Raw genomic sequence first — 24375 nt, 5'->3', positions numbered from 1 at the left:
TAATAGAGTGCTTGTGATCCATACTTATGGTTAAGCTTGGCTCTTTTTAAACCCAGAACCCTGCTTTTGTGAGTACTGTCTCTCAAAGTATATCAGCTCTTAGTGAAGGGGAAATACAAGAACAGTGCACCACTTCAGTCTCTAAAACAAGGCTTACTTGAGATTGTTTACAGAGTATGGTAAAAGTGACAGATTTAGCTAATATGTTAAAGAAGTACACACCATCCCACTTGTCCTATTCAGTTTGTGGAGCCTGTTGATCCGGCATACAGCTGAAGAGCACATGAACCAGCTCTCAACTACTTCATTTTACAACACAACCTACTGAAATGAAGCTAGATGTTGCAGCTGCAAAATAAAGTGGTTTATTTGATTCCTAAGTTATGCAAGCTCTTTCTGAAGCTGAGGTAGCCATCTCCAGGAAGATGCTTTGACTACCCTAATTTAACCAGAGGCCAAGTATAAGTTAATGTTCCAAGACTCAAATTTTACCCAGCATGAATGCTCCTTTTTAACTGTTGCTGAGACAGAGCATTTCTCTTTCCTAGCCAACCTTCTTACAACAATTACATTCTTCTTCACGAAGGCAAAGATATAGGAAATTGCAAATGACAGTCAAAATGAAGTAACAGTGGACAGTGTTGTGTAAAATATTTCATGCAAGCAAACATATGTTTTATAGCAGACACTCTGAATTAAAGAAATAATGTAATTCCTATCTCCTTTTTCCTGCCTTCTTGGAACCAGATTAAAAGCATCTTCTCCTTTAAAGAGTCTTCTTGAAGTTACTTCTTTGTTGTCCTCTTCCCACATTTCTTCTCCACTTACGTACACATATGTCATTGAGGTCTTTAAATGAAAGCGTTTCCTACAAAGCATTTTTGATTGCTTGGTATTAAACTTAGATTTATATTTCTTTGGGAAACTGTACTATTGCCAAAGAAAATGGATCAACTACAATCTGGATGGGTAAAATGAAGTTCTTTGCTATGCTAATGTGAAATAGACATCACAATATACTTACTTACTTTTAAAATTTCAGTTTCTCTATCAGCGGATCCAGAGCCCAGTTCTTCAGGTTTCATTCTAATCTGAAATAAAGTTAATCCATTTTAAGATACTGCTTCCAAAGATAACAAAAATATCACTTGTCAGTTGTAGCCAATACAGTTCTAGTCAATATAACTGCAGTAGAATGTCATTGATGAAAGAATTTATAATTCAACAAAAATATTTCAGTCACATCTGGTGATTTCATACTATTGAATTTTGTAGATACCCATCGCTGCACTTTATGCACTCACTTTATGAGTTGTGACACAGTCCTTCAGGACATACGTAGAATGTTACTATTTAAATTGACTGAAGACAAAGTAGTATCTCAGACAATTTTTAACTTCAGAAAGTCACCTGTCACTATTAAGAATATAATAAAAATCATATCCAAAACTTAGCAACTGTTTCCTACAACATGCACCCTACTTCAAAAGCCAGATTCTGAGATTCCTACAGTTGTGATCCAAAGAAACTTTTTATAATGAGAAATCAACTTACCAAAGCATTTTCCAAAACATTTCTTTATAAAATATTTTTGAGTTTTAGCATTACAATTTGATTGTATTAATCCATATGCAATTTTATGAATCCAATCTTAAGATTCTTAGGAGTATTTTAATTATCCTTTCTGCATTTACATAGCAGCATTGAATTTCACCTGTGTGTTGTTCTTGTGCCTTCCACATTTGAGAATTCACTACATAAACACACTGACCTTTTTATTTATTTATTTATTTATTTTTAATTTTTAATTTTACCTCACTGTAGCTTTCCCAAATGGTGGAAGTGCATTTTCTTAATTTAGATCTGTTTTTACTGTCTGGCAACATATTCATTTCTATTCATTTTAATATATTTTCATAGCTCCTGTCAGTATTTTGTGCTTGTTTTTCTACCACTCTGTATGTACTACAATGATGAGAAAAAACAGTTTTCACATTTGGGTCACAGTCATGTTTAGTAACTCCAATTGTATCAATTCTTCAGGAGCACCCCATGATTGTACCTGTGCACAAGAATCACAGTGAGAAAGTGACAGTCAAGGACAGAGAGATCCCTACTTCTAGTGAGATGCAGAACTCCATTCATTCTCAGTGGTGGCCTTTGTGAGAAGAGTCTAGAGGCTGACCCATATCAACTCCTGTTCCAGCCAGTTCCAGATGGCTCCAAAATGAACATACTGCTGCCGGAGCTGCGCCTTGAGCAACGCCAGGTGTGCCTTTGTGAGAGCGTGTTTGAGAAGAGGAAAAACTCCTATGCAAAAGCAGCGGGGAGAGAGCAGTGAGATCATGTGAGAGAAGGGTGCCACCAAGGTCAGTGCAGAGGGAAGGCAGGAGGTGCTGCAGGCGCATAGCAGAAGTTCCCTGCCGCCCAGGAGAGGCTCATGGTGGAGCAGGCTGCCCCCTGCAGGGAGACACCACTATCTCAAATCACCTTTTTCATTAATTTCAGTGGGTAAAGCGCTCCCTGCGCCTTTCACTTGCAATTGCAGCTGCCATAGATTGCACCCATATCTGTGCTTGGATACAACCAAGAACTAGAAATACATTATTTTGAGTTTCGGCAAATACACCTAGAATTAACTGGGGGTCTTTTATATTAGTTCTTTCCTACTGAGATTATGTATAAGATAAGAGCTGCTGGTTGATACCCAGTGCTGATACTTGTTGCATCTGGTGCTTTATCTTTGTTCTTCATCCTGTCCTTCCCAGGAACTGGTTAACTGGTACTATCTCAGCCCCATTCATTTTCTGATATATTTCATTACTGTGCATAACCACAGTTGAAAGGGTTAAGCACCAGTCAGGATTAGACTTCGGTCCCATACTCCTACTACACCCCATGTGGGCATGGGACCATGGCCACCCAGTGAGTGTGATAGGGTCAGCATAAGCAATTGCAGATATTAATCCGAAGAAGATGCCTGCCCAAAACAGTGACACTGATGATGACACAGGAATCCCAGAGAAAGGAGCAAGGTGAGAAGGAATCTGGTGAGGCACAGCAATAGGATCAGCATTCGTTAGCATCTGGAAAAGAAAAGACAGAAAACTTCCTGGTTGCACAAAAATCAAGGTTAGAGGAGGCATAGCTGGAAACAAAAGGAAAAAAAATGCTGTTCCCACAGGAACCACAGTCAGAAGGTAGGTGAAATTCAGATGGTTAACTGATGGTTATATATATATTCCCTTGATAGCCTTGAACCTTCCAGATGTGTTTGTGAAGAGGCTTTTTGAGGATTAAAGGGACAGGACCAATGTGGGACAAATCAATCAACACCCACTGAGTTAGGGATCACTGGGCCGGGTAGTTGCCAGTGGTGAAAAACACTCCAGGTGCCCAGTAACCCTGATGCCTTTTCAGTCAAGAAGATCTTGTCTTCTCTGTCACAGACACTTTCCACATATTCTGTGACCAAACTCTTTCTTTAATTTGGCCATCTTGGTAGCAGAATAGGGAACATCCTTGATATTAACATCAGAGTACCTGTCTTTGCCCTCTTCATATGCTCAATTTTTATTAGAGGGCAGAGAGGAGTCAGCAGGTTTTCTAATTTGTCTTTTTGGGCTCTCACCTCCTCCAGGCTTTCTCTCAGATACAAGCCACTCCCTGGGGAACTACCATCTCATTTATCAGCTGTTTTCTAAAGGCTTGTTGGAGGAGGATTGTTGAATGTTTTTCTTTCTCTAACTGTCCTGTCAGATCATCTAACTGTCCTGCAGGTATATAATCAGTTCCTGCAAGGATTGAATAATTTGGGTTTCTGCCATGTGCTGCTGGTTGTGGATCTCTATGGCAGCAGTAAAAGCAGCTCCTAGAACTGCACAAATGATTGATTTTCCCCTTCTCTCCCCCATATGGGTTTGCTTGTGGAGGGAATTTATATGATCTACAACTCTTTATAAGTTGGACCAATTACTTCATGCCCATTCCATCAGGTTTTTGGCATCATGTTTTTCTAAGAGGTCCAGAAGCAGATTCCCACCCTCATTCTTTTCTTTGTTAATGATCATGCCTCTATGTGGAGCAATCTCTTTGGAGGGGAAACCACATGCTCAGCAACTCAACAGTTTGCTTGTTACACCCTCAAGGGGTACACATGTATTCTAAAACCTCAAAAGTGAAGTGATCTCCTCTGGGGAGAAACAGGTATTATCAACAAATCATCAATTTGCTCTTTACATCCCCAGGAGTGTATATACTTGATCTAAAAAGACAATCCTCTTACCTCAGGCCCTATCCCAAGGGCTGAACTCAAATTCTCAAAGGACAACACTCTCACCTCAGGGCATATCCTGTCCTGTGAGATCAATTTAAGTGCCTTGACCCAATTATTGGAGGAGATCGTTTAACATACATACATGCATACACTCAGAGGAAGATTAAGGCAGAAAGAGGCCAAATGCTGTCTAATGATTTATTACAAATTCTAAGCAGCTAGGGAATGTGGGGAAGATGGGGAAGTTGCTGACTGTAAAGAGAGAAATCCTAGCAAATGGTTTACAGAGTGAGGATAGTCATCGCCAGTGATCCAACAATGCAACACCATAATTAAATAGAAGGCGTTAATTTTGGAGCAAACCTCAGATATTTGCTACTGTATTACTGATATTCTATCATAATTATACCTGTTGCTATCGTACTGATAAATTTTGAACTTATAAACCCATCTTTGTCTCCTCAGTTCAGTAATGCACAGGTACACACAGTTTCTAGATTGTTTTTCTGTCAGGAAGCACCCTACTAGGTATTTTTGCTTGGACATTTACAAAAAAAAAATAATAAAAAAAATAAAATAATAAAAATAAAAATAAAAATAAAAATATGGGAGCCTGATGTGGATTTTTGGAAGGCATCTCTGACAGTTGAAAGCTGTCCAGTTATCACCTCTTCTAGGGCACTTGTAAATAATGAAATATACTAGCAGCCAATAAAGAGCCTAGGTATAAAAGTAAACAGCATCAATTCATGTCATTAATCTAACATGGAGATGAATAACAGAAGGAACACAAAAAAATGTATCATGTTGCCTCATCCTTGATCCTTTATAAAGCCTTTTAGTTGTACAGTCTCAATGTCATTAAGCAATGCATGTTTTACTTGTAAATATCAGGATACCTGCCAGTTACATTTTTAAGAATTTTTTCAGCTCCAGGTTCAGCTGTCAGGAGGCAGCTCACACTGCTTTCATAAAGGAATAAATAGGAGCTGTAGACACTCAGGAGTGCAGTCCACCCTGTCACTGCCTTCTCAAGATGCAGAACATAGGATTTACATCTTTGATGGCCATTCAAGTAAAACTGAGTTTATAACTACATTTGTTCATATTAGTCTGTGGACAACTAAGGAAACCAGTGGCACACCAAACAGGCATGGATCCTTCTGGAGTTTAGTCACCTTTCTTGTCAGTTTTCTGCATGGATTCAACTGTTAATAAGGCACTGACATAACAAAGTGCTTCTTTGCATTTGATCCTTCACACAGAAGTACTTGAAGAGCACCCAAAGAGTGCCCTTCTAAATCTGTTTACATGCCACATTTCTTAAAAAGAAAGCAGGACTTTCAGCTGTGATTACTGCAGGGTAGAACAAGATGCCTAGTTTTAGCTAATTAAAAGTCATGGGTCTTTGTGGTGAGGATTTACGTTGGTTATTTTTTTGTTTGTTTCTTGCTCCCTTTAATGCAAAATGGAAGAGGTGCAAAACTCACAGAAAATTTTTATTTGTGAATTAAAAACATAAATCCCCTCTCAATGGTAGAAATCATTATAGATTCAAACTTCAGCATTTTCAATTTGCCGTAATGAGAGGACATTCAAGAATGTACGAAGCAACTTCTGGTTTGGCATGCTGCTATGATATAATAGATAATGACAACAGCTCAAGAAAGCACTTAAAGGTCACGTTTTCCTGCTCTTGTGTCAAAAAGAGATAGGTTAGATATTAAATTAGGTTAGATATTAAATCCATTGTACAGACCTTCTCTCTGCTCACTCCTAGCAAGACATTAGCACCAGAGCCATCTTCTTCTCTTAAGATTTCCTGCATGAGAGCTGTAGATTCGCTGTTGCTTTGTCCAGTTTCCACAATAACTGAGTCTAAATAAAATAATCACTTATTACTAAAAGATAGAGGAAAATTATTCTCATTTAGAGGTTATTTATCGTAACATTCTGATTGCATTTAGTTACAAGAAAAATAGATTACTTAGATTATTACCAAAATACACACAGAGAAATAATCCAAGAATTGGTATTAGTCATTTTATAATTCTGTAATATTTAAAAGGCTAGAAAAACAAAAAACAAACAAACCAAAGAAAAAGAAAAAAGAAAAAAAAAAGAGAGAATAAAATTATAATTTAAAAGTTTACATTTAAGGATACAGACTGTATTACATCTTCTTTGCCTCAAGATCATGTCTAACAATTGACTGTTTTTCAACTCTGTAATTCCAAATGCCATGCTTCTCACTGACCTGAGCAGAACAGAGGGGACTTTTCTCCTTTCCTTCCCTTTTCCTAACACCTGCACAGACTGTTGGAAAGCATTGCAGTTATAGCTCCACGTCAGCTTTGTTTATTTATCTATCTTGAAGAGTGATCCGCAAGTCTGTCTGTCTATCTATCTATCTATCTATCTATCTATCTATCTATCTATCTATCTATCTATCTATCCATCCATCCATCCATCCATCCATCCATCCATCCATCCATCTATCTATCTATCTATCTATCTATCTATCTATCTATCTATCTATCTATCTATCTATCTATCTATCTATCTATTTAAAATCGAAATTTAAAATACGAACTCTTGTTCCATGACTTAAATTTGTACACCATGGAAGGGTAAATTTATTCTCTTCATATTTAACAATGACTGATGTAAGCACTCATATGGACTGAAGTGAGAGATGAGTTGAATGACGACTGTATTTGCTAACACTTATCTTTGCTGCTGTTACAAATTATAGTGAAACAGATTGCAGTTTCAGTATTTGAGAAGCCAGTCCTTTCCTAACACACAAGATCCTCAAAGTCTTAGGATTTTCAGTTTCTCACATCACGTAACATATGTCAGTGGATTTTCATGTATGAGAAAACCATTGACTCTGACCTAAATAACATGAATGACCCCTCTTCCTCCCATGCTACCAAACAAGAAAGCAGACAAGAAAGAGGAAGTGCCTTGTTCTTTAATTTTAGCTGGTTCAGAGGTTTCTTCTGCACTGTGATGTCCTGAGAAATCGTTTTCTTTCAAATAAGATAATATGGTTGGAGGTGCTTCCACTGCCTCAGCCAATGAATCTTCAGGCTAAAAAAAAGTAAAATCCCAAAAAACAGTTTAGAAAGAAGTCTTAGTACACATTATAAAGCAAGAATCAACTGATCATGTTTCTCAAAGCATAGTAATCAACAGTAAACCAGAAATTCATATCTCTCCCAAATACTAACTTTGAATTGTTATCATTACAACTGAAATTTACTAATAGTCAGAAGATACACACTTTTTATTTTAAAAGTATTTATTTCACCTATTTTTTCTTCCTCACAATACACATTTAGCTTCTGCCTGGCATCAGATGTCACTCAGATTTGGTCAAGATTTTGAGAAAAGCTAACAGTTAGATCTGTCCTTGCAGACCAAGTGATCTACACTTGCCTTACCAATGGAGATGGAAAAAAAATACAAGGAATGTAAAGGTACTATCACAGATCTAAGCCTGAAGCTGTCTCAGGGTTGGTAAGGCGTGGTCATTTTTGAAACCTGGTATAATCTGTGAACAGGGATATAACTACTTTACTCCCTTCAGGAGTTAGAGAACTGGAAAAGTGTAGGTTCAGTGCCACAGCAATTATTTTATGGGGACCTGAATTTTCTATTTAGTTAAAATTTAGATGTGATAGCTGCTGCCACGGTAGCTTGGAAGTGACTTAATGGGCCAAGAATTCTGCTCTTGAACCAGATCAACAAGTACAATGATTTGTAATATGGCATGCTAAAATATTTCCTGAATGCTGTGTTTTAACCCCAGCAGTTATATAAACTCTGATGCAGGCTCCTAAATGCAATCCGGAACAAGTCTTAGAATCCCCATTAAACTGGACAATATAATCTTTAGAGGTCCCTTTCAGTCTTAGATATTCTGTGAGTCTGTGAGAAGCATAAGACAGTATTTAATGAGTTATTTTAAAATGCATGAATATTAATCTTCTTTCAAATGTATCAGAAGCAGGAAGCCAGGCCAACGTAAAAATAAGTAAAAGGGTTCAGAGAAGTTTAAACTATGGCAGAAAAAATGAATGAAATGTTTTTGCACTCATGATGATTATGAAGAAGTTGAAAGTAAATATTTCCTTGGTAAACTCAGCAAAGAATATGTGTAAATCTGAAATCTTTGTAAGACAAAGTTAGGACACATATTGACTAAGTGAATGGCAAACCTTTATCACAACCTGGGAGTTCTGAGGGAGTTAAGTAGTGAAATAATTGAAGCATATGCTATATTAGAGCAATGTCAATCTGTTTTCTGTAATTACATTTCTCACAAATGTACTGTTTTATTCTAAGGGAATAAATGAGAGCTGACAGAAGAGAATCATGCTTAGTATAAGTGGTGTGGAAATCTTTCTGAAGAATGGTTAAACAGGTTGAAATATTTCAGCTTGGCACAAAAAGTAAAAGAAAACAAAATGTGATAAGAATCTCTGAAATTATTCTGCTTTCCACTAAAGAAACCATAAAGGGATGGCTGCAGTTAAATGTGTCTGAAGGTCAAGCAAAATGTAGAAGTTTATATCATTAAATAAGCTAAGGAAATTTGCAGGAGGAAACTGAGGATGATGAAATTCCCATGAGTTGAAAAGAACAAGCCAAGAGATCCAAGGGGGCATATGCAGCTGAGGTCTGCAAAATACAAACACAAACACTCCTGGCTCAAGCATTTTCTGAATCATTGCTGTGGAAAGGAGGAGAAGTGAGTGAATGACTGTATGGTGCTGAACCACCTGCCATTTTCACAGGTTAAACCACAAGAGGCATTTGGCTCTCACTGTGGGACTCGAAGGGTTGAGATACTGGCAGATCTGACTGCAGCGTGTTAACAAAAGGTGTTGTGGTAGTTTGATCATTGCTGATCATTACATTAATTTTTCTTTTATAAGAATTTTGAATTATTCTCAAACTACTGTGTAGCATGTTGCTTGCTGTTTATTTTCCCTGCTGCGTTTTTTGTCTTCTCTAGGGGTTGCGTTAAGGTTTTTCTTTTGCTAAGATGTGTGGCCTTGACCTTTATTATGACAAAATCAGCAGCTGAGAAACTAACATTTTGTGGGCATTTGGCATTGCAGTTGTCTTTGGGCAACGGACACCATAATGTTGGTAGTATTAGTAATTACACCCTTTGCTTTGTCTCTTCAGGGAGCCTAACTATAGAGGAGATAGGGGAGGGCACTTTCCAACAGTTTCTCACAATGGACCCTCCAACTCCTGTGACAGACTTTGTGGCAGCTCCAGCTGCCACTCCAATCCTTGTAATGAGTCCTCTGGTAGCTTCTGCTATATGTCCTGTCTGAAACAATTCTGAAATAAAACCAACTGACTTCTGAGTGAGCTGCGAGATTTGTGAGAAGATTATGGCTGTTATACTGGTGATGGTGGAGCCAGTAACCTGGAGTTAGATGGTAGTGAAGCCAAGCAGCCAACATCCCTTTTTAGGGAAAATGTCACTGACAAAGCAATTGGAAAGGAGACAGTCTTTCACCAAATGGCAGCAACTCTTGTCAGTGTTGAGGGAAAGATATCTCTACAAGGAAGACCTTGTACTGGGCAAATGGATCACCACAGAGAAAGGTATTCAGTACTTGAGGGAAATAGCTTCGTTAGAGATGGTGTATGGAATTAATTAATTTGTTTGATAATACCAACTCCCAAAATCCAGATGACATTAAATGTATGCGACCTATGCAGCAAAGAATTGTACGGAATGTACCATCATTGTATGCCAACACCCTGGCAGGAATGAACTAGAAAGATAACGAAAGATCAACAGTGAATGAAGTGGCTACCCTACTTGGACAAAATGAAATCTCACTTTCTTCTTATGGGCCTGTGTTTCAGTTGTGGAAGAAACTGACTCAGAGGCTTGAAGAAGATTCAATGACTCATCAACCTGTACATACTGGTATTTCATCTATAAGAAGTATGTTTTTTCTCTGCTTGAGAGAGAGGAAACAGTGGGTGCACACCACATAACATCATGTGGCTTTACCTATCTGATCACTGAGGTTTTTATTATTTGCATTTTAGCAAAGATTTCATGTAGATCAGCTGCACAGCAGCAGTTTGCACCGAGGGAGCCTTCACAGTGTGGTAAATCCAAAAGCAGAGCACGGTGGAAAAAGTCATTGGGAGAGGTGGGAGCAGCCCCTGACGTGCGGCACATGTCCTCACACTGTGAAGTGCGGGATTATCACCCTTCAAGGACAGAGACTTGTTAATTATGGTATCCACCAGAAGGAGAGCTATGGTGTCTGTCCCAGTCAGAGATGTTGCAATCCAGACTGAATTCAGAGGCAGTCACGCAGCAGTTCTGATCTCTGGCTGCTTAGAGTGTATGAATCTCACTGGTAGTGGGGCAGCAGTCAAAACAGCTGTGTGTGGTGTGAACAGGTAGACAATCTGCTCTGCCTTGTGGCCAGGCTACAGCATGAAATATGTAAGTAAATAAAGTGCCATTGGGGACAAAAAGAAGGAACAGGGAAACCACAATTCTGCTGCACACAAACAGGTTATTTCAAGGGAAAAAATGCAAAGCCATGGCAGCCTTTATTTTATTCTCCCACATTCCACTGGGAAAGGAGAGAATAAGTGAAAGACTGTAGCGCTTAGCCACCTGTCAGGTTAAAACACAACAAATGAGTATTCCAGGTCACTGTCATATTTGCGTTCTTTCCTTGTTCTTATACTCAGGGCACTTGTTGATCCTTATTAAATAAACCATCCTTGTGATCCAATGTTGTGCACTCATTCTTGTGGATGAGTACATATTGTTCCCAAAAGTGCCTTTGGAAGCTGCTATAACGGAAAAACTAGTGGCAGAATCTACATCTTACTATCTGAAAAAGTAATATTAAACAAGAAAGGTAAAGTGAATAAATCCAATAAATTTACCCTTATGAGAAGGTGAGGAGGCACAAGTTCTTCTTGCGCCTCAGAAATGTCTTCATTTTCTTGAATGCTGCCATTGCCACTGAAGTCCCCTGAAGCCTGTGCAAAATCCAATCACAACAGCTGCTTCATAAAAGTCAGAGGAAAAAGCATGTTCTGCAAGGAATAAACACTTCTATGCAGAAAAGAACTTCTATGCATGTATGTATGTATGTAAGCATGTATTTATTTTCCCAGATTAATGAAGCCTCATTCTCATAATGACGTTAACTTGTTTCAACACTTAGGATATTTCATGAACATGAGCTTTTAGATAAATGTAAAACACTGTTCAGCTTCTCAAAGATGTTACAGACAATAGAAAATGATGTTTGTTAGTTTTTTAAATCATAGTTTTACAGACTGCGCAGTAAAAAAAGATGAGGTTCTTTCACACAGAGAATTTAAGAAGTTGTATAGTGTTGACAAGAATACAGACTACATTTAGGCCTGTGAAAAATATCCTGTGGTAAATGACTTTGAAATCAGATACACAGGAGCTGAGAATAGATAAAGAAGTGTTTGTAAGAATACTCACATCTGGATCATCATCTTCACAGTGATCTTCATTACCTCTTGGGTCAGATCTGATTGTCAGATGTTGAATTGAGCCCTATGTGAAACAAGTAAAGCAGTTCTAGGAAGTAATATTTCATTGAGTATGCAGAACAAATGAAAAACAAATTGAAAACAGACTATAAAACCCTCTTATTGCTTGGAAAATTATCTGAGGCATGAATTATTATTATTATTACTATTTAATAAACTCGTTTTAAAAGTGTAAACATGTTTTCATGTTCTGGTCTTGCAGCAAACGTTGAGCTGCCAGACTGTGAGTTTTAGGTCAGCAGAACTGTTATATTGTTTGCATACTTTGTCTTTCATCTGAAAAATAGAGTTCTAGTCAGAGTTCTGACTAAAAGGCTTTGAAGTGCTGCCTGCTTTTTTTCCTAGTTAAAAAGTACATTGCTGCTGCAAAAATTGCAAGTGAAAATCCATAAAAGGGAGGCAAAGGATTGTGAGGGAATACAGGTGAAGTGATCTGGGGAGAAACCAGCTTTAAACTTCAAATCAGAAAGAAAGGAGATGGGATTATTGATTAACGATTGTTTCTGAGTTGCATTTTACATTTCTCACTCCAACATGCTGAAGAAGCAGAAATATTTATTTTAATAATTTAAATCTTATCTTTTAGATTTCAAAGATTTACAGAAATGTGAGGGACATTCCCTTGTTATGCGGTTTTATCGAGTTAGACAGATAGACATATAGGGTAAACAGACAAGTATGGACATCTATCATGCATGATCTGCATCTTCATGTTCTGCTCACTCTACATATTTTGCTTTTTTACTCTTGCCTATTCTGTAGGCAACAGCCTGAAAAAGCTGCCAGATTTAGCCTTTGTCTCCACATAACTCCTAAAAAATGTATTTATTTGGTGACTTCAAAGAACTAGAGTGTTTACACTACACAGCAACATTTCAGTTCTGTTCTGCGTGCTGACCGTAGTCACAGGCGCATAGCAGGTCTGCTCACTCAGAGATAGAGGAAGCCTGAGTCTTGGTGAGGAAAATTGCAACAGTTGTCAAGATAAGAATCATAGTATGGTTTACTGTTGTTTAATACCACAAAATAAAAAGAAACAAGCAAAAACAGAAGAAAGCAAATTCCAGTGCAAGATAAGTGTAAGAGCAGCTGCCATTTGTTTGCCCTGCCATGTCCTACTTTCTGGTTCCCTGTTTCCACTGCTGCTGTCCTTTCCTAGATTCTTTGGGAAATTATAAGCAAGGGAATATTTTGAAAGCAAAATTTCTGCTGGATTTCAGAATAGTTCAGAAAGGAAAAAGAAACAAACATTGAGGTTCTTTAGCTCTAACCTCTAACCATCAAAAGCTGTGAAACATATTGTGTTGGTACTTCCTGAACTTGCAGACAATCTGAGATAACAGCCCCGTGATTTCAATCACCTTGTTTCTCCTAAAATTAAATAATGACCAAATCAGATATTGAACAATGTTAAACTAACGGAACAGTCTACTGAAAGCTACACATAAAAGGCATAAAAGGATGTACAGACAACTGAGCTATCTCTCTGAAGTGATGAGTAATTTTCATGTAATTGAGTAAACCATTTTTGGAAAACAAATTATCCTCTCTAGCTTTTACCTGCAGCTCTGGAAGGTGAAGGAAGCAAAATGAAGAGCCCTAAGCTTTTCCAAGAAAAGTTACTGTCAGCCATATATTCCAACTAGGAAAGTAATGGTCAAGTCTGTCACAGTACAGAGGATGGGTATGAGGTACTGTAGACCCTCTGTAGGCCTTGTGCTTGCTACTGCTTTCTCTGTTAAAGCCGGTTTGCAGATACTTATAATCACTAATTCAGAATGATTTGGTTCATATCATTTTGTACTTTTTTTACTGGGGCAAGGGTGAGAATTTCCTTTTTGTTCATAAAATCTTTTGTTCATAAAATCTGGTTATAGTTAGATCCTTTTGTGTTTGGCAGCCAGGGCTTTGGACAGATGAATTCCCATTAGCCAGAACAAAATAGCAACTGAGCTACGCAGACATTTGTCCTATCTGCTGTGAATTGTTTCTATTTGGGGCAAAATGTTCTTGCCTGAGCAGCTAATCAACAACTTAATTTTTCTATTCTAAAACAATTCTGAAATAAAAATACAACAAGGGCTCTGTTTGAACTAATGCATACATCACAATTAATAGCTATGAAGCAATCAGGCAAATGGCTGAAATTTGTGTACTCAGTATAGCATACAAAAAAGCCTGTTTCAGTGGAAAATGCCTTAGGGTGTAATACACTTTACATTCATTCCACAATATTTGCAGATTTATTGGTGATAATCTCAGAAATTGATTAAGGTAAGTTGTGCAGGTAGGATACCTAAATCAACTGATTTTCTTGAACATTTCTTATTCCTACTTAGTTTTCAGGAAGTCCCAATAGTCTAGTCATTGTAATTGTCTAGGTAGGGTAGCATAAGCAGGCAGTTATCCTACATATCCCTTTCTACCACATATTTTCTAATAATCAACATATCCCTGTAATTCCTAGGTGCTAAGACTAGACAGTTAAATTATACAAACACATTATTTTTGTTGCTTATCTGATAGAGTTCGCAACCTGTCAGTGCACTTGAGCTTTGGAAAGACAATCTTGTTTCCTAAAGCAAATACTTTTTAAAGCTTTGTGCTGCTCTACTAATTTTTGTGAAGAGGTATAAGTCTCACAAACTACCACCACACAATTTTTGAAGTACAGAAGAAGTAAAAAAGCAAGACATAAATGGCGTGACATTTCCATTAAAGTTTGGCCATGAGCTGGTTGACTGCTCAATAACATTGGAAGCTTAATGGCTGAGAATTCCTGTCTGAATACAGCTGAAAGATGCTTACATTCAAGTTTTGCAATAGTGGTTTAGGTACATTCCTTTTTTTCTAGAACAACTGAAAAGCTTCAAGTAGTATATAAACTGTAGAAACAACTTTATTTTACATATATCTTTATCTCTTCCTGATACTGTGTGAAATAAACATGTCTAGCCAAAAAGAATTTAAAATACTGAACTTTTACAAAGGTATTATTCTCAGAAATTAAACAAATGTATAAGCTGAAATCTGCCTTTCAGATAAAAGACTATACAAACGTAAGTGATGTATTTACTTTGATATTCCTAGTACAGAAACTGAGCATTGGGCTCAATATCTGGATCAGATGTGAATTTATTGCATGGTACTTACTGTGAACTTTTCCAGTCCTGTGGCTCCTGCATTACCAACAAATATTCCAGAGCCAGATTCAAATACCAAGGCTCGATCCGACCTCTGAAACTGAACTCTCTGGTACTCTTCACAGTCCATGAACAAAGCAATGTTATTTCCCTGAATAGTCACCGTGAATCTATTCCACCTATTAGTCATCACTGGCACTTTAAATGAAGCCACTTCTCGGGAGATACTAGAGCCAGGCTCAGTGTAATACATAATTATTCTCTGGGTGCTCTCATCAACTGGTGAAAGTCTAATTCCCAAGTAAATAGTTTTCTGGAAGGCATCTGTTATTGCAAATAGCACTCCTCCACGATCGCTGTTTGGTTTCACTGTAACTACAATTGCAAAATCTCTATAGAAAGGCGATGGTATTATAGCACTTGTCAATCGACCAATGTTGGCATCTGCACCAAAGCTATACGCTGGAAAACCTCCGTAGCCAGTGACAAAGTAGACAGAAGGAGGGAGTGGAACTCCTATTAACTCTGTGAGATCAAGATGTTCTTTTGAGCCTCGTTCTGTAAAGTACGAGAAAAAAAGCATGTTATTTATTCTATTATTTGTTATATATTCACAGCCCATTTAATTTTAATCAATTAATGAAGATCTTAAAAGCTGCAAAGCAGTGTTAAAGTATCATTGACATGCTGCTAATGCTTTATGCCCCAGTTCAATTAATGCTTAAACATGTCTAGCTATGTGTATAAGTGAACTTTTGTTATTTGACTGAGATTACTCACATGCTAAAAAAAGGTCCATGTAAACATTTGTTGAAATTGGGAGGTAACAAGTACTTTCTACAGACGATATTTTACTTTAACTGTCTGTAAACTGCAAATAAATCTTACGCAAGTGCTTACAGTATGTACTCAGCAAAGATTTTCTCGAATTAGATGAGAACAGAGAACAAGAAATCTCTACAAAGTGCACAGCATAGTTTCACTAAGCCAGGATCAAAATTGCAGTGGGCAAACAAAGTTTTTAGAGGATGTCTTAATGTAGCTACACCATATAAAACTGTAATGACTCATGCTGTAAACTCCAGAAACTAGGTAACTGTTGACTTTCTCAGCAGACATGAAAAAAAACAACTCTATGAAATTCCGGTTTTTAAATCACTTTCAAGATAAAACACACCCTGGTTCCTTTCTAAATTCTTCTTCTTTCTTGAATATCTTCAAACCACAGACAAAAGAGGGGATGTATTTGGAATCGTTGTGCAATTCCTTTCTTTCTCTACCTCAAACACAAGTTCACCACATTGCTCATATGAAGTACATCACATAAAAACAGCAGCATGGAAAACATGTCTTGTGTCAGAAGAATACAGATGAGGCAAAAGTCTTGAAACATCACTAAGAACAAACTGAATCTATGATTCATGCTTCACGTTTCTGTTTGTCTACCATGCCAGGTGTAAAGAAAATCTTCCAAGTAATCTGTGGTTCTTAGGTACTTCTTTGTACCTACTTAGCATGTCATTGACCATGGCTACCACTATTCCTAAGGTTTCTAAGGCTTTTTCTTGTGACTACATCTCTTTAATAAGAAAATTGATAAAGATAATGGATGACATCATTAAGCAAAATCAACTTGCTCAATTGTCACTTCAGTATCAACAGAACCTGGGGCAAGCTGATGTCACCTATAGTAGGCTGATACTACCTGTGTTACAGAGGCCAGGAGCTAAAAGCAGACCACCTGTTTACAAGTACATTAGTTACAATGGATGGGAGTTAGTCCCTAGATCTTTTTTTGTAAAAGTACTTACAGAAACTGAAAACAAGAACCCAGTTCACCTGAGGTGAGTAATGTTGAGGCACATGCAGCTGGCTTCTACTACTGCCTGCCTGTCCCCCAATTTTGATGCACTTTAAGCTGAAATTATCCACCTACACTACAGTCATGATATGAGCTGAAGTTTTCTGGCTGTATGCAAACTAATGGCATGTACATGGTTCAGAATAGGTAACACTTGATTTCTTAGAATCTGTGTTCTAAGTCAGTATTTTAATTTCATCTCAGGACATTCTGGCAACCTGAAATACCTAAAGGACATGTCTGTAGGAGCTGTGTCTGCTCCCAATAACTGTAGTATCTCCCTCCACTCCACTGTTCCAAGCAGTGTGTTTTTGTACCAGCTAATCAACTCAGGCATGATAATTGGCCATCCAGGATGAGAAATTGAACAATTAACCTCACAATTTTCACCATAGCTTCTCACTAAGGTACTAAGGTGCTACTAGCATATCAAGAGGTTGGAGGTTTCAAGTATATAATAGGGTGGATGCCTATTATCTACTTACAGAGGGAATGTTCTGTTACAGAGTACTTAATGGGATGAAAATAAATGGAGAAAAGGACAAAATTATTTGAAATGATGAAAATTTTCTGAAAATGCCACCTCTTTGCCTGCAGTCTAATCCTTCAAGGGAAACAATGACCCATCCCCAAGCTGACAATTTGAAACAAAACTGTAAAAAACATTAAAAATGATAGTTGGTTATAGAAGTTGGTTATAAAATGACTTTTTGTTTTTAATTCCCAAGTTTTTCATAATGTTTTTTTTTTTTGGTTTTTTTTTTTTTTTTTTTTTTTTGCAGTGTGGATTGATACAGCATCTTTCCTTTTTTAAACTTATTCAGCTACTGTAGCTGCAGTAGTTATATAGGCTGAAAAAAATCCAAATGGAACAGTAAAGGAAAAGGTATGGTAGTCTGTCAACAAAGTGAACTGAAAGGCTTTGCTTAAAATACCCAATAAATGTCAGGTAAAATATATACCAATTGCAGTGTGTTCTGAAACCTTGCAAGATGGTTCTAATGAGAGAAGGAGATACAGGTTTTTCATTTGAACTACACTGCTGTTATTCATTACTCATATGGAGTACCAGACTATGCTATGTGTTGCAGTGTTTTTCATTGTCCTAGTGTCATTGCAAAGATATTAAAAAATGTTTGCCCTGTCCCAAAGATGAAATCAATTCTAATCTCTTATCTTCTCTGTGCATTAGCTTCAACATTCACTTACTTCCATTGACTGGATGAAGTCTGAAGTTCTCCATACATCAATAATTTTTAGAAAGTATCAAAGCTATGTTTAGAAACAGAAAAACTAGCTTCTTATCTAGAAGCTATTTTTACTCAGACATATTTTTCCTTTTCATCTTTAGGTGAAAAGAATATTAAGAGTTGTGTTTATGGTGTTTTAACACTGGTAGGTTGTTCAGCTTTACTATGTTGTCTCTCAGTACAACTCCTCTAAAGGGCATGGGGAGAAAATGTGTTGAAAAATGCGCATACACTGAGATAAAGACAGAGATCGCATATCAATTATTGCCACAAGCAATGCAGACTAATCATAAGAGAAACTGAAGTAATTTATTGCCTATTGATGACAGACTAGAACAGTGAGAACTGAAAATAAACTCTTTCCCATCCTCCCACTTTACACACTTTCCCTTGAGAGGCATAGGAGAACTGGGAATGGGAGTTAAGGTCAGTCTGTAAAGCTTCATCTTTGCTGCTTCTTCCTTCTCACTCTCTTCCTCTGCTCCAATTTTTGGTCCTCCCCATGGGATGTCATCCTTCCCAAATGGATCATACATGGACTTCCTACAAGCTGCATCTCTTCAAGAACTGCTCCAACTTGGCTCTGTACCTCGGGGCCAATCCTGAGTAAACAGATCCCCCCAAACTCCAGCTTCACCATAGACTTCCCTCCACAGGCTGCAGCTCTAGCTTGGGGTCTGCTCCTTTGTGGGCTCCTCCATGAACTGAAGAGAAACGTCAGTTATTCTGTGTCTACTATTAACCACACTCTCAAGGCAATAGTGTGGATGAATTGGAAGCAATTTGGATACATTTGTGGTTCGGTTGACCTGTTTTTTTTTAGGAGATTTCAATTTCCCATACACAAACTGGGAATATCAAACTACTGTGGCAAGCCAGTCTGAAAAATTCCTAAAGTACACTGAAGACATTTTCCTGTGATAAACACACAGTGAGCCAACTAGAAAAGGTGATCTCCTAGATCTGTTTGAGAATAGAGATCTTAAGGAGATGTGATGGCTGATGGCAGTCTTTGTCACAGTGATCATGAAAAAGTTCAAATTTTTTTTGGTGTAATGAGAAAAAAGTTCAGCAGAGTTGCCAGTAGGCAGCTTAAGAGGGACTTTAAAGGACTAAGGGAGCTAGCTAGTGGATTCACTAGGAATCCACTCTAGAGGGTTTAGGGATCCACAAGAACTGGTCTTTTTTCAAGTACCACGTTTAAAAAGACAAGGAACAAGCAATCCCATTATCCTAAGCTATTTATTGCAAGCCATTTTATCAAAGACCTCTAGCAGATTAACTTTGGAGTGGAGGCATGTGACAGACCTTTAGTAGTGAGTCATAGCCATGGCAAGGTACCATGAAAACAAGCACAGGGAGAGAGGGTGCGCTCCACCTACCTCCCTTTCCTGAGCAGGAAGTGTGGAGCTCCTGGTGAGTGGTGACTCTAACATGATGTGAGTCATGTAGAACCAAGTCAGTAGAAATGGCAGAAGCTCCCGCATTTACAAAGGCAGCCCCTAGGGAGCACGAGTAACTGGAAGCATGGCAAATACGATGGATAAACAGGGTATTGCATGTTAGCAGGTCATGACCTGACAGTTTGCATGACAGTTCATGTGGGAGGGCAAGAAGGGAGGATGCAGTTCTGCCTCCTCCCATCCCCAATTGAGAAGCCAGCTCAACTAGTGGTCCTCACCTTTTCAGTAGAACTAGACCTAGTAATGGTCTACACTCAGCCAAAAGGCACTGATAAAAACAACATGGTTAATCGTACCAATCACCCCCAAGAACTTCCATATATATATATACATATATAACGTAGGAAATTCCGCATGAATACTGTCATTATTCTCCTTTAAATATTAGTAACAGTGAAAATCTAAATAAGAGGCTTTTGGAAATCTTACTTAATTCTTCTAATTTGTATCAGCTTCTAGATTTTTGGAAATATCAATTATTTACTATTTCTCAATACTTCAGTAATGATATCTAGTGACTGGCAACAGGCATCCACAAATATTTCCAGCATGTTACACTAGGAGTTATAATTTTAATTACTTCCTGTCTAACTTTCATCTTCTAAAATGACTTCATGATTTGAGTTGGTGGAGAGCATGAACTCTATGAATCTATTTTTTGGAAAAGAAATTTGGAAAAGAAACAGAAGTTCCTTTTCTCTCTTGTTTTCTTATATTTAGATGACGTGCCCGTGGACAGTTTGCAGCTGTTGTTGCTGTAAACAAAAGCTAGCTTTAATTACTTGTAAGAAATCATGTATTAACCACATCAGATGGCAGATGCACCATAAAATTTCTTCCTTGAGAAAGGAAAACTGCTTTTGATCTCAACTAAAGAGTTGCTCTATAGCATCAGGATGTATTTAGTTATGTGGAAGACTTCTGCTTAGATCAATCTTGCTTTGAATTAGCATGCAGTCATTTTCCTCCTTTGGTATCTGAAGTACCACTGCAAAACACAGACTGTTATTGACAACCCCTATCATGAAAGATAACTGAGCTTTGTACAGAGATTTAATGTCTAGTTATTTATTATCATAGAATCATTGAATGGCTTTAGTATCATCTAGTACCAACCTCCCTGCCACGGGCAGAGTTGTCACTCACTATTAGGCTGCCCAGGGCCACATCCAACCTGCTGTGAATACCTCCAGGGATGGCGCATCTACAGCTTCTCTGTGCAGCATATTCCAGTGCCTCACCAGTGAAAAAAAAATTCCCCTAACATCTAATCTTTTCTCTTTTAGTTTAAAACTGTTCCTACTTGTCCTATCGCTATCAGACTGTAAAACATCTAAGTATAAGCTCCCTTTAAGTACTGGAAGACCACAGTGAGGTCTGCCCAGAGCCTTCACTTTTCCAGGCTGAACAAGCCCGTATCCCTCTGTCTTTGTAGGAGAGATACTCCAGCCCTCTTCTGAGCCTGTTCCAATAGCTCCACCCTTTCCTTGTGCTGGGGGCCCCAGGCCTGGATGCAGTACTCCAGACAGGGCTTCACAAGGGCAGAGCAGAGGGGACAATCACCTTCCTCTCTCTGCTAACCACCCCAGCCCAGTATAACATTGGCCTTCTAGACTGCAAGCATACACCGCTTGCTCATACCCAGCTTTCAGCGTACCAGAACCCTGAAGACCTTCTCCCCAGGGCTGTTCTTTATGAGTTGTTCTCCCTGTCTGCACTCATGTTTGGGATTGGCATGACCCAAGTGCAAAACCATGTACTTGACCTTGAAAATTTCCTACCATTTTTTTCATTCCTATTCACTGTCAAGGTGTATGGGAACTGCTGAATCACAGCCTGAACCTCTGATTGATCATTTGAGGCAAGCAATGAGTCAGCCACGGGAGCACAGGGGAAGGCAATTCACCTGAGAGACTGGAAGGGGTGGAGACTGGCTGCGCCTCTCCTAGACCCCATTTAAGGGCTGCTTGCCCCTGGGAAAGGATCTCTTTCTGGAGGTTGCTCCCTTTGGAGTTTTTCTGTGAGCCTAGGACATGAGTGAGTATTTTCATTTGTTTTCTGTTATCCCTTTCCACTCTGATAATCTTTCCAGTTATATGATCTGTAGACACCAGCCTAACTACAACACTCTGTATATTTGCTGATTATACACAAGGGCAATACTACACAGCAAGATCCCGTGGCTTTGCTGTGAATGCATCATTTTGTTCTTGACAAACAGCAGCAAACTAGGTACCATCTGCAGTACACAGCAAACTCACATAGCCCTTTACAGAACAGAAACATTGATATGTGTTCACTTATGCCATCTGCTGAGACATTTACATTCATAAAAGCAGAAGTTTTATAAAGTATGATAGATGAAGACACAGAAATATGCAGAAGGCACCTCCACAAGTTCAATGTAATATGGAGTTCAAAACGGTTTCACCAGCTAGTAGACAATACAGATATGTTATCAGGTTATTATTTACATTCATCAAGTGTTCAGTGTATTTTCTTGCATTAGTAATTTTTAATCTTTTTTTGCTAATTAATATTTCACATTTAAATAAAAGACTATTCTGTTCTGCTGGGATATATTGTTTATCATAGAGATAAATTTTCTCAGTGAAGTTACTTCTGAGAACCTGCAGCATTTTAACGCACCCAGCTCACTAAGTGCTGTCTCAAATGAGCTCTGGCAGCACAGCAGAACATTCTGTTATTTATTTATTTATTCCTTATTTATTTTTAGGAGATATCAGAACTGATCAGTAAGTTTGCCTTAACTTTAAATTTACAATGCTTTCACTGATCACTGCCCTTTAAAAGAAGTCAGATTTTCCTCAGAGTCCTGTTTATTGATTTTGACTTCAGTAGGAATGGGCCCATAAATTTCATCAAATGTGACCTTTGATCTTGCAAAGAGTTTAACGCTGTTTATACCCTTTGAAAATGTGTTGATCATGAAAAGCAAAATATCGTAGCAGAACCCTAAGCTCAGCATATTCTTATTAAAGGGCTACCCAGCTTTTCATCTGAAAGCGAGCATACAAAACTCCAGGATGTCTAACTCTCTGGTAATGTAGCTCATGTTTCCTTATGTCTAATGCTGACACTCAGTAGATCACAATAAGGAGCCTTCTTTGCTGGATTTTGAATCAGAATACTACATTTGTCCAGAGGAGGCAGTCTGCAGGTCATTATACTAACTTCTCCATCATCCATGTGATAGATCATTATTGTCTTCCTTGTCTGAAAGACCTGGTTGTGGAACAAATTGTTAAGCCAAAGAAGGTGAGGGGGATGTTTTTAAAACAAATGCCACATAATCAAGCTTCTCTGAGTTAAAGAACATTCTCAAGGCAATGCTTTCACCCCTAATCTTGGATATGGCAGAATCTTAGTTTCAGCTGAGGTAGAATTTTTTTCTTAGTGTCTGGTATGATGCTGTGTTTTGGTTCTAAAAGAAAAACAGTGTTTATAACACACTGATGTTTATAGCTTCCTGCTAAGCAGCATAGTATAGAGTCAAGGACATTCTTAGCGAAAGGCTCAAGGAGCTGGGAGGGAAAATAATTAGGACAGGTATCTTAAGCTGGCCAAAGGGATATTCCATATCATATGACATCAAACAGAAGGAATTTTGTAGGAAGTGGGAGTACATCTCATTCTCTTCTGCCACCCAGGGGGCCTAGCTGGGCATTGGTTTGGGGTGAATTTCTCATGCAGCTTTTGTTATATATATTTTTATATATACATATATTTGACAAAATTATTTTCCTTTTCTCTACCTTAGTATATAGTTTTCTCTCAACCTACAAGTACTACTCTTTTTTTTTTGCTGTTGTTTTTTAGTATTATTCCCCCATCCCTCTGGGAAGGAGGGAGTGAGTGAACAGCTCTGTGCTGCTGAACCACCTGCCAGGTTAAATGAGAAATGGTAGTTTTGCCTTCAGCTAAGGATGATATTGAAGGACAGTGCACTTTTAATAATAAGCTTTATTATTTGCTAGAACACACTACTTGTATTAAAAAACAACAACAACAACAAACAAAAAAACCCTATGAATTTAAAATCTAAAGCAATTCTGATCAGGAGACTACTGTATGTGGAGGAAATGATGATTCATGTGGCAATTTACCTGTGTGACGTGGTGTAGGGAACCTGCTTTGGCAGAGGGGTTGGACTCGATGATCTCTAGAGGTCCCTTCCAACCCCTACAATTCTGTGATTCTGTGAATTCACCTCCATTGGTGCAGGCCTGTGCTGTGTGGCATATCTGAGCATGGTCCTCCGGCCATGGTGCACTGCCATGTCCATCAGCAGCAGGATTACCTCTGCCAGCTTGTAGTGGCAGAGCAGCCTGTGGGCAGCTCCCGTGTGACAAGTCCACCTTGTGTGGGCTTGTCTTTATCTAATAGTGCACAGATTAGGGTCCCCAGCTCAGAAACAGTCACCATTTTGAATGCAATGTGGTGCTAGATGCCAACCTAAAAGACTATACAGGATAAAGGAATTCCTCAGTAGGAATGCCTGACAAACAACAGCAACAATAGGAGGAAGTGACAGAAAGATTAGCTAGTAAAATGGCACAAACATGTAGTATATTATGGTGGTATCTGTGTCAGGAAGAATATGGCAACTAGCAGGATTAAGGGAACAAAGTTATGCGTATACTGAAGACAACTGTGCAGAAGGATTTGAACTGCTAGAGGGTGACTGGGTTCAGAAGGGTCTGGGCTTGGTATAAGCAGGAGCAGTGAAGGGTCTGTCTCAAAAGGAATTCAGTGTAATGTG

The 24375-nt window shown here is 38.3% G+C and overlaps 1 protein-coding gene across 3 annotated transcripts in view; it reads right to left on the bottom strand.

The window, feature by feature from the left end:
• The window catches only part of COL15A1 (collagen type XV alpha 1 chain), an 89500-nt gene that overhangs the window by 51994 nt on the left and 13131 nt on the right, over positions 1 to 24375 (bottom strand). Inside the window, exons 3-8 of one of the 3 annotated variants that reach the window (XM_032442532.2) lie at positions 15029 to 15576; positions 11805 to 11879; positions 11231 to 11326; positions 7246 to 7372; positions 6036 to 6154; positions 1029 to 1091 (exon numbers count right to left, since the gene is read on the bottom strand). In XM_032442532.2, coding sequence (XP_032298423.2) covers positions 1029 to 1091; positions 6036 to 6154; positions 7246 to 7372; positions 11231 to 11326; positions 11805 to 11879; positions 15029 to 15576 — 1028 coding nt within the window. Of the gene's footprint in view, positions 1 to 1028; positions 1092 to 2117; positions 2265 to 6035; positions 6155 to 7174; positions 7373 to 11230; positions 11327 to 11804; positions 11880 to 15028; positions 15577 to 24375 lie in introns of those variants that run through there. The other 2 variants (XM_085540073.1, XM_085540074.1) reach the window with 2 other exon arrangements.

This window comes from Coturnix japonica, chromosome 2 (genome assembly GCF_054131305.1).
Source record: "Coturnix japonica strain WE chromosome 2, WE-NBRP24, whole genome shotgun sequence".
NCBI classification, from domain to species: Eukaryota; Metazoa; Chordata; class Aves; order Galliformes; family Phasianidae; genus Coturnix; species Coturnix japonica.
Note: the sequence above shows the minus strand (reverse complement) of the source record. Positions and strands in the feature narration are given on the sequence as shown.